We start from the raw sequence: 15,425 nt of genomic DNA, 5'->3' as shown, positions 1-15,425 counted from the left end.
TTACAGGTGTCAGCCACTATAAGGAGGTCAGAGGCGAGGCTTCCCCTCCGACCTCTGTGTATTTGGAGCAGAAGTCTCCATGCCAACCTCCCATGTAGGGGCTGGCGCTTGTAGCTGCAGGCACGGCTCTAGTTGATTTCCCACTACATGGGAGGTTGGCACGGAGGCTTCTACTCCGACCTTTTGTTATTGCGGCGCTGAGAGCATTCGCCCGCACAGCTGATCGGTCGGGGCCCAGAGCGGCAGACCCCAGCCAATCAACTATTGATGACCTATCCTAACAATGGGTCATCAATAGTATTTGACGAGAGAAGCCCTTTAAGGCTTTTGATAGTGAAAATCCCCCAAAAATCATCGCATCCTTTGGTCCTAAATTGAACGTGTTACTAAAAGGTTAAAGGTTTGTGCGGGCTCCAACAAAAAAAAGCATGGCAACACAGCGGGAGGAGCATGCCCTTCCTCAAACTAAGGTAGGAGCGACTGGCACATAGAGCATTCTCTGCCCGAAGCGGTAACGTGTTTTTTTTATTGTTCTTGTTTTTTTTGGTTGGAGCCACCATTAAAGTTCTTTGCACAACTGTCAGCAAATCCATCTGTGTTACATTTTCTAGTTTCTGTTTTTTCTTAGGTCTCCTGTAATGGAATGAGCTGGAGTGTAAAGTATGGGGGAAAGACAGAATAATTGCACTTTTTATTTAAAAAAAATAAATAAATAATGTTAACCATTTAGGGCCCTTCCGTTTAGTCTTCATGGAGCGTCCCTAACTTACTGTTTGTATTTTTACTTATTCTTTTGTGCAGAAAGGGCCGAGCTCAGGAAAAGACAAAGTAAAGAAAGGAGGGTCCTACATGTGCCACAAGGTGAGAGGATGTGGCATCTTTACACCCCTGGGGTACATTCACATGGGTGATGTTCCTTCCAGTTGTGACATGGACAGAAGTCACACGTGATGAGAACCCAGTGATTTCTTTCTGCTCCTTCACATGAATAATTCTTCTCTCGGACCGATGATCTGAGATAGAACAATTGCTGCTTGCCCTATTTTTGGTTGATTCTTCTTAAAGAATTGCCAGTTCTTTTAAAGAAACGCATCGCACTTGTATGTTATGCAATTTGCATGCACGTACGATGCAGTTTTTTTTTTTTTTTTGGCACGTGTGTGAAAACCACATGTAAAACAATGCATTTTTCTCCTAGAAAAAAAACGCATTGTACTCGCTGAGAAATCGCAGGTTTGAGAGTTAGATATTGGTCAGAGCTTCTCAGACGGATAGCACACTTGCCCTTGTGAATGCCCCCCTACGGGATGTGACATCTCTATGGCTGATCCCTCTTATGGTGAAGAGATTTATTTATATGGGTGTGTGATGAACAACTGGAAAACGCAAGGTCAAACCACAAATCGCTGTCACGAGCTGCAGGTGCACAACTGACATTACTTATACTGTACTGATCCTGAGTTACATCCTGTATTATACTCCAGAGCTGCACTCACTATTCTGCTGGTAGAGTCACTGTGTACATACATTACTTATCCTGTACTGATCCTGAGTCATATCCTGTATTATACTCCAGAGCTGCACTCACTATTCTGCTGGTGGAGTCACTGTGTACATACATTACTTATCCTGTACTGATCCTGAGTTACATCCTGTATTATACTCCAGAACTGCACTCACTATTCTGCTGGTGGAGTCACTGTGTACATACATTACTTATCCTGTACTGATCCTGAATTGTACTCCAGAGCTGCACTCACTATTCTGCTGGTGGAGTCACTGTGTACATACATTACTTATCCTGTACTGATCCTGAGTTACATCCTGTATTATACTCCAGCGCTGCACTCACTATTCTGCTGGTGGAGTCACTGTGTACATACATTACTTATCCTGTACTGATCCTGAGTTACATCCAGTATTATACTCCAGAGCTGCACTCACTATTCTGCTAGTGGAGTCACTGTGTACATACATTACTTATCCTGTACTGATCCGGAGTTACATCCTGTATTATACTCCAGAGCTGCACTCACTATTCTGCTAGTGGAGTCACTGTGTACATACATTACTTATCCTGTACTGATCCTGAGTTACATCCAGTATTATACTCCAGAGCTGCACTCACTATTCTGCTAGTGGAGTCACTGTGTACATACATTACTTATCCTGTACTGATCCTGAATTATACTCCAGAGCTGCACTCACTATTCTGCTGGTGGAGTCACTGTGTACATACATTACTTATCCTGTACTGATCCTGAGTTACATCCTGTATTATACTCCAGCGCTGCACTCACTATTCTGCTGGTGGAGTCACTGTGTACATACATTACTTATCCTGTACTGATCCTGAGTTACATCCAGTATTATACTCCAGAGCTGCACTCACTATTCTGCTAGTGGAGTCACTGTGTACATACATTACTTATCCTGTACTGATCCGGAGTTACATCCTGTATTATACTCCAGAGCTGCACTCACTATTCTGCTAGTGGAGTCACTGTGTACATACATTACTTATCCTGTACTGATCCTGAGTTACATCCAGTATTATACTCCAGAGCTGCACTCACTATTCTGCTGGTGGAGTCACTGTGTACATACATTACTTATCCTGTACTGATCCTGAGTCATATCCTGTATTATACTCCAGAGCTGCACTCACTATTCTGCTGGTGGAGTCACTGAGTACATACATTACTTATCCTGTACTGATCCTGAGTTACATCCTGTATTATACTCCAGAACTGCACTCACTATTCTGCTGGTGGAGTCACTGTGTACATACATTACTTATCCTGTACTGATCCTGAATTATACTCCAGAGCTGCACTCACTATTCTGCTGGTGGAGTCACTGTGTACATACATTACTTATCCTGTACTGATCCTGAGTTACATCCTGTATTATACTCCAGCGCTGCACTCACTATTCTGCTGGTGGAGTCACTGTGTACATACATTACTTATCCTGTACTGATCCTGAGTTACATCCAGTATTATACTCCAGAGCTGCACTCACTATTCTGCTAGTGGAGTCACTGTGTACATACATTACTTATCCTGTACTGATCCGGAGTTACATCCTGTATTATACTCCAGAGCTGCACTCACTATTCTGCTAGTGGAGTCACTGTGTACATACATTACTTATCCTGTACTGATCCTGAGTTACATCCAGTATTATACTCCAGAGCTGCACTCACTATTCTGCTGGTGGAGTCACTGTGTACATACATTACTTATTCTGTACTGATCCTGAGTTACATCCAGTATTATACTCCAGAGCTGCGCTCACGGTTTCGACATTATTACGGGAAACAACCACTTCTGCTTTAGGAAACATAATCCAGAACAGGGTTTCAGCTTCTGGCTATAAACAAGATAATTTAGATTCACTTAAATGAAAATGGTAAGAAAGAAAACTGCAGACCTCATTGGGCTCACTCACATGGTTGTAGCGTTTTGAATCGGGTAAGTTCGCTTATGTATTATAGACAAAAGCACGGAGCTGCCATACACACGTGTGTCCTGCCTCATATACTATATAACGGTTAGGGAGTGGTAAGATGTCACAAGTAGGGCGAGGAGTCCCAGAGATCACTGACCGTATGATGCGTGTCAGCTGACACAATGAAACGGAATCTACCCTCCTATAAAATGATTCCTGTATGAGATGTTGTAATGGTCGTGGCCCAAATGTTTACAGATCTCCATTGTATCTTTCCCTGCAGTCTTATTGTTACAGATACCGCTGCGCTGCTCGCAGTCAGAACACCCCCGATAGCTCCGCCTCCAACCTCGGATTCCGCTGCGCAGCGAGTGCCAGATGATGCAGCGGTTCCTAATGTCAGGGACCCTTTATGAGCCAAGCGGACGCTGAACAGTTGGTACAGCGCCGAACCACGGACCAATGAGAAGCAATTCGCCTTCATTTCACTGTACAGGAGTAGTGCTAATAAAGTTTATTTTGTGATCTTACTCTGTATTTGCGGCCGGTGGAGCGGAGCAGATAATATCGTTTCTGGGGGTGGAAGCGTTCGCGTCTCCTGGGATATAATAAGCAGCGTGGATGCTGAGCCGCAGCTGTGGGGTCTGCCCTCCGCCGGAAGAGACTTACACACATTGTATGGGAGAACAAAGATGTGACGAAGAGTCCCTCACGGTGCGGGTGACGCCTGATCATTAGGAGGGGCGAGGATTCATCCCCCAGTATATACATGTAGAGGCTCTGGACATCCTGCTACAATGTACCTGAAATCCAGAATGTTACAAAAGGACAAGATTTACATGGTTTTATTTCTTTCTGCTACATTATTGATGGATCCTTTATGGCTGGCACCGCTTTCTTTCTCACAACCCTCGTCCGGTTCCCAGAGAAGGCGCTTATAAATTGCCTGTCTACACAGCGTTGAGTTTTCTACCAGCAGATGGAGCCAAATAGCCAGGGGCTCCAGTAGGAAGTAGACAGTGTTGGCTCTGACCATATAGTCAGATGTGACTGTGCATCGTGATGAATGGTGGTAAAGCTGGCCATACCATTAAAGAGGTTGTACGGGATCGTGGGGTCTCACCGCCGAGACCCCGATGAACTCAACAATGGGACTCCCGTGTCCCACTCTCCTGCTACTGTTGGGGTTGCTTCTTCCTCTGCAGGGATACAGCTGTGAATGGAATGATATTGGACCATGCATGGTCAGTGGTTCATTCATTTCAATGGGGCTGACGGAAATACCTGAGCGCTTGTACCCGGCCGCCCCACTGAATGTGAATGGTGCACTAGAGCAACCCACACTCCATTCAGTCAAGAGTGCAGTAACCCCACACTGAGGACAATGGGGAACACAGGAGTCCTGTTCTTGAGATCGGCATGGGTTTTAGCAGTGAGCCCCCCACTTGTGGAGAGGGGAGAACTTGCAACTGTACCACAACTGCTTTAAGGGTATCGTCACATTTTTCACACGGAATTTGCCAGTAAAAGCACTGCTAAAATCCACAGGCGTTGTGTTGTTGGGGCCGTACACGGATAGCCCCAGAAATGGGGAACATCCACGTGCCAATTTGTGTAAAGGGACATGTCCCTCCTTACATATCAGTGCCCATTGACAGCACAGATATGACTGCAGATTGCTGCCGTGGTTTGACAGGCAGAATCCACCTGGGGAACGTATCCTTAAAGTCGTATTTATGCCGCAGATTTACATGCACTAGTATCATGCGAGAGTCACACAAAAGCAGGACATGGGTGGTTTGTCTCTTGCAGCAATGGAGTAGACACATTGCAAATAATGGGATTTATTTTTCAAGTGAGTTTTGTGCGTCTTGCAATGCACGAGAAGATCTGCTATGTAAGTACAGCCTAAGGCTGATGCACATGGGTGGTCACGATATGGCGCTCAACAACGTGGGTTCTACCAGAGGATGTGAGGCGATTATCAGGCAAAAATACCTTGCATAGCTTCAGTGAAATTCTGATCATTTCACGTGGAATAGGGGATCGGATGTTTTCCCCCATTGATCGCCTTGGGAAACCTTGCATGCGAAAGCCATGTGATGTATTTAAGGTCCCATTGAAATCAATGAGCGATGCGTTCTGAGGAACCTGAAAAAAGAACGCAGAATTGCTGTGAGGGGAAAAAAAATTAAGTCTCTGATGTGTACAACGTCATTCAAAAGAATGGGGTTCATATTCGCACAGGTTGTGGGCGTTTCGCAACATGCGAGTTTCTCACCCGCGTGAAACCGACGTAAAGGGGGTATTCTGTTCTCGGCTTTTCATATCTGACATGGAAAACCGCTGATAATAGTTACCTGCCATACGGCCAGTAATACAAAAACAGCCGACTGCTGCAGCCCAGGGATGTTTCTGTAATTCCATTGTAATGAATGGGAGCTATGGAAGTAACAGCGCACTACACTGTTTCTGTAAGGTAGGGGGGGGGGGGGGGGGAGAGTTACAGGCAATATATGGATCAGTCTCCCGGACCAACTATCGGTCTACCGACCTGAATGCACAGCATGACCGACCACTAGGTTACTGCCCGTTCGGGTCAGGTTGGGACATTCATCCGCAATTTGGGTGCAAAAATAAATACGCTTGTGTGAATGCGACCTAAAGCAAATGTCCAAGGATCCGATGGCACCAGGAGGAGTAGCTTACACTCCTTCCATCGGTCTCAGCGATTGTGGCCTGAGATTTCAGAACAATTCATCTAAAGTTAGGTAGCGGGCAGCAAAACAGGTTGGCACAGTTCATATAGTTGGCATCTGCTTTGTCTGTGCAGTAGCGCTTTACGTTGGTGCTTCAAAGAGCGTGGCATCAAAGGGCAGATACCCAGAACAGGAGGCAGTGCCACACAGACACTTCTTGCACTGGCTTCTGTCCTTCTCCTTGCCTTGAGTGTGCCCGCTGCTAGGGGTAAAATTAAAAGCCATTCCTGAATAATCATAGCACAACTCCTCCCCAGGCTGTATATCCTGGGCAGCAAACAATGCCAGCCTAGGCTGCATGGAGTGGGTACGAACTGGGACCATAACTAGGTTAGGCTGGCATGAATGATTCAGAAACCTCCCTATGTTGCCTACATGGGTTGGATCTATGAACGTTTCCAGGATGTGCCCACTGTGAAGGTGTTCACGTACAGCAATGATGTAGTTATTGGCTTCAGGATCCTGTGCCCGTACCCTCTGACAGGCTTCCTCCGGACTCAGGACTTCACCCGCGTACTCACAAACAAACCGCCCGCTGGGTATGTTCTCCTGAGTAAAAAGGCCCCAACCCTTTCCAGGCACCTGGCACACCTGGAGCTGGAATTGTAGTCCTTGTTGTGTTTCTCGGTTGGCACAAGATTCCCCGCAGTGACACAAGACGTTACATTCCAGGATGGGCTTCTGGCTGCTACGTAACCGGCGGTGGTGGTAATTCTCACCATGAGGCAGGCAAGCACATTTCTCCGGTGAGCAGTGCGGTCCCTGGCACTCACAGCCCTGGATGGTGACTTCGCTTGGGTCCAGCTCTGCCCCCGGACCAGCAACCAGCTCCGCCGAGTACTGCAGTAAGAAAGAAGACATCAGATGTATGGAATAGAACATTCTGGAGCCTGAAAACCCATCTTAAACTCTGTAAGCAAAACATCCCGGACTCCACACTGATACATTGTAACATCCCGGACTCCACACTGATACATTGTAACATCCCGGACTCCACACTGATACATGTTACCTGCACTGATACATTGTAACATCCCGGACTCCAGACTGATACATGTTACCTGCACTGATACATTGTAACCTCCCGGACTCCACACTGATACATGTTACCTGCACTAATACATTGTAACATCCAGGACTCCGGACTGATACATGTTACCTGCACTGATACATTGTAACATCCTGGACTCCACACTGATACATGTTACCTGCACTGATACATTGTAACATCCCGGACTCCACACTGATACATGTTACCTGCACTGATACATTGTAACATCCCGGACTCCACACTGATACATGTTACCTGCACTGATACATTGTAACATCCCGGACTCCACACTGATACATGTTACCTGCACTGATACATTGTAACATCCCGGACTCCACACTGATACATGTTACCTGCACTGATACATTGTAACATCCTGGACTCCACACTGATACATGTTACCTGCACTGATACATTGTAACATCCCGGACTCCACACTGATACAGGTTACCTGCACTGATACATTGTAACATCCCGGACTCCACACTGATACATGTTACCTTCACTGATACATTGTAACATCCCGGACTCCACACTGATACATGTTACCTGCACTGATACATTGTAACATCCCGGACTCCACACTGATACATGTTACCTGCACTGATACATTGTAACATCCTGGACTCCACACTGATACATGTTACCTGTACTGATACATTGTAACATCCCGGACTCCACACTGATACATGTTACCTGCACTGATACATTGTAACATCCCGGACTCCACACTGATACATGTTACCTGCACTGATACATTGTAACATCCCGGACTCCACACTGATACATGTTACCTGCACTGATACATTGTAACATCCCAGACCCCACACTGATACATGTTACCTGCACTGATACATTGTAATATCCCGGACTCCACACTGATACATGTTACCTGCACTGATACATTGTAACATCCCGGACTCCACACTGATACATGTTACCTGCACTGATACATTGTAACATCCTGGACTCCACACTGATACATGTTACCTGTACTGATACATTGTAACATCCCGGACTCCACACTGATACATGTTACCTGCACTGATACATTGTAACATCCCGGACTCCACACTGATACATGTTACCTGCACTGATACATTGTAACATCCCGGACTCCACACTGATACATGTTACCTGCACTGATACATTGTAACATCCCGGACTCCACACTGATACATGTTACCTGCACTGATACATTGTAACATCCCGGACTCCACACTGATACATGTTACCTGCACTGATACATTGTAACATCCCGGACTCCACACTGATACATGTTACCTGCACTGATACATTGTAACATCCCGGACTCCACACTGATACATGTTACCTGCACTGATACATTGTAACATCCCGGACTCCACACTGATACATGTTACCTGCACTGATACATTGTAACATCCCGGACTCCACACTGATACATGTTACCTGCACTGATACATTGTAACATCCTGGACTCCACACTGATACATGTTACCTGCACTGATACATTGTAACATCCCGGACTCCACACTGATACATGTTACCTGCACTGATACATTGTAACATCCCGGACTCCACACTGATACATGTTACCTGCACTGATACATTGTAACATCCCGGACTCCACACTGATACATGTTACCTGCACTGATACATTGTAACATCCCGGACTCCACACTGATACAGGTTACCTGCACTGATACATTGTAACATCCCAGACCCCACACTGATACATGTTACCTGCACTGATACATTGTAACATCCTGGACTCCACACTGATACAGGTTACCTGCACTGATACATTGTAACATCCCGGACTCCACACTGATACATGTTACCTGCACTGATACATTGTAACATCCCGGACTCCACACTGATACATGTTACCTGCACTGATACATTGTAACATCCCGGACTCCACACTGATACATGTTACCTGCACTGATACATTGTATCATCCCGGACTCCACACTGATACATGTTACCTGCACTGATACATTGTAATATCCCGGACTCCACACTGATACATGTTACCTGCACTGATACATTGTAACATCCTGGACTCCACACTGATACATGTTACCTGCACTGATACATTGTAACATCCTGGACTCCACACTGATACATGTTACCTGTACTGATACATTGTAACATCCTGGACTCCACACTGATACAGGTTACCTGCACTGATACATTGTAACATCCTGGACTCCACACTGATACATGTTACCTGCACTGATACATTGTAACATCCCGGACTCCAGACTGATACATGTTACCTGCACTGATACATTGTAACATCCCGGACTCCACACTGATACATGTTACCTGCACTGATACATTGTAACATCCCGGACTCCACACTGATACATGTTACCTGCACTGATACATTGTAACTTCCCGGACACCACACTGATAAGTTACAGTAGGTACAATGTAACAGCTATCAGGACAGGAGAGGGATTGGTACTGCAGATGTGTTTATCTCACAGAGGATTGTATAGACTGATACATTGTAACAAACCCTCTGCTGCATTGTCAGCCTACAGCGCTTTGTCGGACGATTCCAGTGATTCCGAGGAGCTGAAGACGGACTCATATAGCGTTTATACAGCAACCGGGAAAAGCCGAAAATGGCTGACAGAGCGCTGCCGACAAACTGCGGGTATTCTTTCCGTCAATGGATGTAAACAAGAGGGATTCCATTTAACCAACAGCAAGCAGAGATCTTGAAAACGGTGAGGAAAAACAAAACAGAAAGGGAAAGATTTATTAAAAGCTTTATGCCTATTTTCTTACATAAAAAAGTTGAAAATGACGACACACAAGATCTCTGCTTGCTGTCTAAGAATTGAAACATTCTGGTAACTGAAAACCTGTCCAGAACTCCCACTATGGAGGGGTTCTTACACTTGTATCCAACATCCTGCTCTGATACACTGTAACAAACTAGCAGGACAGCAGAGAGATGCTGCAGCTGATGTGTTTAGCTCACAGAGGATCGTCTGCATATAACAGTGACAGACCCTCAGCTGTGGTAAGTATTATGTCCCACATGTGCGCTGCTGCTCCATACACCTGGGGGCGCTGTTGTCAGGATCTCTGGGGGCCCCGGTGATCGAACCCCCAGGGATCAGATTTATATCCTCTTCCTTAGACGAGGAATAAATGTCCTCGCTGGTAAAAACCCCTTTAATCTCTTATTTTATACAATATTTAAGATCTCTGCTTGCTGTCAGTTCTTTTATATGGAATCCATGAAATCTCACAGATGTCGGATTATCAGAGAGCCATAAAAATAAAACTATCTTCTCAGAAGAGACAGCGACAGCTGCAGAGGTGATCCCTGGTAATGCTGTGCGCCATCCGATTGGCGAGGCTGTACCTTTAAATGCTGAGTGACTCACAGGGTGACGGGTTATATCGGGTGCAGACTAGAATTTAGTTCCTCCCGTGTATGAAGGGGGCGGGGCTTTAGTGGCGCTCTAGATTGCCCTGCAGCAGCGGCGCAGTGATGTTATGTGCCGTCTAAGACAATGGTCTTCTTGTGCAGACGTATCCATCCACATTCCTCCCCGCAGCCGTCAACCCTATATGGAAATGGGGTCCAGACGCCTACTGGGACCCCCACACACCAGCTGCCAGCTCCCCGCACATACCTGTAATGGGGCCGCCGCCCCCCTCACATACCTGTAATGGGGCCGCCGCCCCCCTCACATACCTGTAATGGGGCCGCCGCCCCCCTCACATACCTGTAATGAGGCCTCAGTCACCTCCCCCCACATACCTGTAATGAGGCCTCCGTCACCTCTCCCCCCCCCCCCCCCCCCCCATACCTGCAATGGGGCAGCCGCCTTCCTCCCATACCTGTAGTGGGGCCTCCGTCACCTCCCCCCACATACCTGCAATGGGGCCACCGCCCCCCTCACATACCTGTAGTGGGGCCTCCGTCACCTCCCCCCACATACCTGCAATGGGGCGGCTTGCTCGTATTATCGGGTAAAACCAAGATTCCCGTCTTGTCGGGGGGTGACGGTGACGAGCGAATGTATAATTACTCCCATCAGACCCTGTAATTACTCCTCCGGGATCTGCATCAACAGACAGCGCCGCTGCGCTCAATGGTCGTGAGTCACCAGGATCAGTGTAGGAAATGCAATCTGTCGCAGTGGGAGGGGCCACATGGGATAATTGTAGCTGGTGATTGTTCGGAGGCACAGGCTGGGATCAGGACAGGCAGTAGGAAGACGAGGAAATAAGACTTTATGAAGTGAAATAGTCATGGGGGGGCACAGTTATAGGGCACAGGGGCTGGTACTATTATGGGGGATGCACAGTCATAGGGCACGGGCTGGTACTATTATGGGGGATTCTGGAGTTAGCACTGTTATAGGGCACAGGGGCTTGTAGTATTATGAGCAGACACTGTTATGGGGCAGTGGGAGTGGCACTATTATGGAGGGGTTTGAGGTTGGCACTGTTATGGGGCCTGTGGGGCTATCACTGTTTTGGGCAGTTCTGCAACTAGCACTCTTATGGGGGCACTGGAGCAGGCATAGTTATGTGGGGGTCCTGGGGGTGGCATTGTTATAGGTGCACTAGAGCTAGGACTATGGGTGGCACTGTCATGGATAGAACCTATGCAAAGGGGTTCTGAAGTTGGCACTGCTATAGGAGCATTCTGGTGCTGGCACTGTTATGAGGAGGGTCTGCAGTTGGCACTCTTATGGGAACACTGTTATGGGTGGCACTGCATCTGACACTATGATGGTGGATTCCAGAGTCTGCACTGTTATGGGGCACCGGGGCTGCCACTGTTCTGAAGAGCACTGCTGCTGTCACTATTATAGAGGCATCTGGGGTTGGCACTCTTATAAGGAGTTCTGCAACTGGCACTTTCATAGGCAATTCTGGGGCTGCCACTGTTATAGGGGGCTGTGAGGCCTGTGGCACTAGCACTGTTATGGGCAGTTCTGCAACTGCCACTCTTATGCAGGCACAGTTCTGGGGGCACTGTATCTGGTACTGTTACAAGGAAGAGTTCTGCAAGCTGGCACTGTTATGGGTTACAACGTGTCTTGCACTGTTATGGGGGGTGGGGGGTGGAATTCTAGTGCTGGCACTGTTATGGAGACACTGAAGCTGGCACTAGTATGAGGGGCACTGTTATGGGGGATTCTATGGCTGGTAATGCTATGGAGAAGAGTTCTGCAGCTGGCACTGTTATGGGTGGCACTACTACGGGGGGATTCTGGGGCTGCCACTGTTGGGGATCTCTCACAGCGCACCATGCGTGTATCCCCTGCCCGGGAGCACGCAGTAGGTACACAAGGACATGCGCACTTGCTGCGTGCTGACAATCCCATACAGTATCTTGGCATGCATACTGCCATCTGTTTTTCACACGCATTACGCATGCTGTGTGTGAGGCACAATGGCAAGTTAATGTGAGGATTGGTACTGCGCAGCACATGGTAGCATCCGCGCCTGTCAGACAGACCCTATGGGGGGAGTCTGCAGTGGAAGTCTTATGGGGGCACTGTTATGAGGGGTCTGTAGTTGGCATTGTTATGTGGGGATTCTGGGGCTGACACTGTTATGAGGGGTCTGTAGTTGGCATTGTTATGTGGGGATTCTACAGTTGGAACTGTCCTGGATGGCATTGGGTTTGTCACTGTTATGGGTAGCAATCTGACTGGCTTAATTATGCCGCTTCCTTCAGTTGGCACTATTTTGGATGGCATTGTTATGGGAGGATTTTGTAGTTGGAGCTGTTATGGGGATCTAGAGCTGGCATTGTTATGGTGAGGATTCTGCAGTTGGCACCATTATGGTGAGGGTTTTGCAATTGGCACAGTTACGGTGGGGGGTCTGCAGCAGGCACCATTATGGGGAAGGGGGGGGGGGGGGGGGGTCTGCACCGTTATGGGAGGGGTCTGCAGCTGGCACTGTTGTGGGGGGAGGGCTGTAGTTGGCGCAGTTATGGATGGTCTGTAGCTGGCACTGTTATGGGGGGGCTGTAGTTGGCACTTTAATGGGGGATATACAGTAAAGAGGGTCTGCAGCTGGCAGTGTTATGGGGGTGTACAGTATAGGGGGGTCTGCAGCTGGCAGTGTTATGAGGGGTACAGTATAGGGGGGTCTGCAGCTGGCAGTGTTATGTGGGATGTACAGTATAGGGGGGTCTGCAGCTGGCAGTGTTATGGGGAATTACAGTATAGGGGGGTCTGCAGCTGGCAGTGTCATGGGGAATTACAGTATAGGGGGGTCTGCAGCTGGCAGTGTTATGGGGAATTACAGTATAGGGGGGTCTGCAGCTGGCAGTGTTATGGGGAATTACAGTATAGGGGGGTCTGCAGCTGGCAGTGTTATGCGGGATGTACAGTATGGGGGGGGATGTTCAGTTGGCAGTGTTAAGGGGTGTACAGTATAGGGGGGTCTGCAGCTGGCACTATTATGGGGGGGTACAATATAGGGAGGTCTGCGGCTGGCAGTGTTATGGGGGTGTACAATATAGGGAGGTCTGCGGCTGGCAGTGTTATGGGGGTGTACAATATAGGGGGGTCTGCGGCTGGCAGTGTTATGGAGGGGTACAATATAGGAGGGTCTGCAGTTGGCATTGTTAAGGGAAATGTACAGTATGGGCGGGGGTCTGCAGCTGGCACTGTTATGGGGGGTACAATATAGGAGGGTCTGCGGCTGGCACTGTTATGGGGGGGTACAATATAGGAGGGTCTGCGGCTGGCACTGTTATGGGGGGTACAATATAGGAGGGTCTGCGGCTGGCACTGTTATGGGGGGTACAATATAGGGTGTGTGTGCGGCTGGCACTGTTATGGGGGGGGGGGTACAATATAGGGGGTGTGTGCAGCTGGCACTGTTATGGGGGGGGGGGTACAATATAGGGGGGTGTGTGCAGCTGGCACTGTTATGGGAGCTTTTTATCATTCAAGACGTCTGCAGTGTTATAAGCCGCTGATAATTTACGTTTTTGACGTCATTAAACGCTGATTGGCTTCCATATAAAGTACTTGCTTGTGTCGCCCGGGAGGTACTACAAGTCCCAGGATGCTGCCTCCCCTCACCTGGAAGGCCGACAGCTGCGTCCACTCCCCGCACACCGGCACCGGCCGCCCCTCCTCCCCTCCGCTCACGTCCTGGGGATCCATGGCTGCTGCACGCATCGGCTTCCGGTCTCTGGCGCCCTCTGCTGACAGGAAGAGGAATTACCTGTTCTAGAACTGATACAATGTCACAGCTGCCGGGCAGAGAAGAACTACAAGTCCCAGCAGAGTAGTTAAAACCATGACATTTTTCTTGTAGAGTCTAATGACAGCTCCTTGGAGCCGGGCCCGGCCTAGGGTTAGGTCTGTGTCACACCAGCATATACATGCTTGCACGCACATTTGTTCTGCGTTTTTGAGCATCATGCATTTCGTATTTGCGCGAACAGCATTTCTTTTTACTATAATTTTGAACGCGTAGGCCGCCTGCACATGGCGGATTCTACATGTGGGTTCCCGTAGTGGCTTCTGCCTGTGACCGCGGCTGACGACCCTGCGTACCTGTCTTCTTTCTTCTTTTCTGTACTGCGGATGATTGCGGCTCGCCGTCGGACATGCGTTAGGCCTGTGCGCACTGTCAAGGACCGCGTGTCGGATGGCTTCCATTGACTTCAGTGGAAGCCTTCCGTGCAGACACCACAGGAAAATGGAACATGCTGCTATTTTTCCTCCGCGAGCGGAAACCGCAATTGGGAAAAGAAAAAAAAATCAGTTTTCTGTGGCATGCTATGGAAGCAAAAATCCGCCCGTGTGCAGGCAGCCTAAGGCAATTCCACACAGGCGATCACGATTTTGCAGTGAGAAAATCATGGCAAACTCGTATCTTTTATTTACTGCATTTTGTGAGCGTCAGAGGGGCTTTATTTTTAGAATAGTCTCGCATCGCTACCGCCTGCAATAAAATCACATTGTTTTTATCGCAAGAGTCAATGGGTCTTTCTAATGTTAAAATCGCGTTGCAATGCGATAAAACACAGGCTCCATAGAGATACAATGGAGGATTTAAAAAAAAAAAAAAAAAAACGCAGAGAGATAGAGCATGCCACGATTTTTTATTTCCTGAACATCACATCAGTGAAAATATCACAAGTGGGAAAGAAACCACTGAAATCA

The 15,425-nt window shown here is 47.9% G+C and overlaps 2 protein-coding genes across 4 annotated transcripts in view; one reads left to right on the top strand and one right to left on the bottom strand.

The window, feature by feature from the left end:
* SUMF1 (sulfatase modifying factor 1) overlaps nucleotides 1-3,978 on the top strand; it is a 28,055-nt gene extending 24,077 nt beyond the window's left edge. The window contains exons 8-9 of the mRNA XM_066596962.1: nucleotides 802-861; nucleotides 3,737-3,978. Of these exons, the coding sequence (XP_066453059.1) occupies nucleotides 802-861; nucleotides 3,737-3,835 (159 nt within the window). The 3' untranslated portion in view covers nucleotides 3,836-3,978. The remainder of the gene's footprint in view (nucleotides 1-801; nucleotides 862-3,736) is intronic.
* A 1,969-nt stretch (nucleotides 3,979-5,947) lies between these two features.
* On the bottom strand, nucleotides 5,948-14,431 carry LOC136621458 (histone-lysine N-methyltransferase SETMAR). Of its 3 annotated transcripts, none has more exons than XM_066596963.1 (2): nucleotides 14,334-14,431; nucleotides 5,948-7,052 (listed from the first exon to the last, which is right to left on the bottom strand). In XM_066596963.1, the coding sequence occupies exons 1-2, from the start codon at nucleotides 14,415-14,417 to the stop codon at nucleotides 6,294-6,296; spliced, it is 843 nt and encodes a 280-aa protein (XP_066453060.1). In that variant the 5' UTR covers nucleotides 14,418-14,431; the 3' UTR covers nucleotides 5,948-6,293. The 3 variants fall into 3 exon arrangements, 2 of the variants coding, with proteins under 2 accessions (XP_066453060.1, XP_066453061.1); XM_066596964.1 differs by lacking the exon at nucleotides 14,334-14,431 and adding an exon at nucleotides 11,116-11,161; XR_010791240.1 differs by lacking the exon at nucleotides 14,334-14,431 and adding an exon at nucleotides 11,217-11,378 and having other exon boundaries at nucleotides 6,920-7,052.
* Between the last annotated feature and the right edge of the window lie 994 nt (nucleotides 14,432-15,425).

Source organism: Eleutherodactylus coqui, chromosome 3 (genome assembly GCF_035609145.1).
Source record: "Eleutherodactylus coqui strain aEleCoq1 chromosome 3, aEleCoq1.hap1, whole genome shotgun sequence".
Lineage (NCBI taxonomy): Eukaryota > Metazoa > Chordata > Amphibia > Anura > Eleutherodactylidae > Eleutherodactylus > Eleutherodactylus coqui.
Note: the sequence above shows the minus strand (reverse complement) of the source record. Positions and strands in the feature narration are given on the sequence as shown.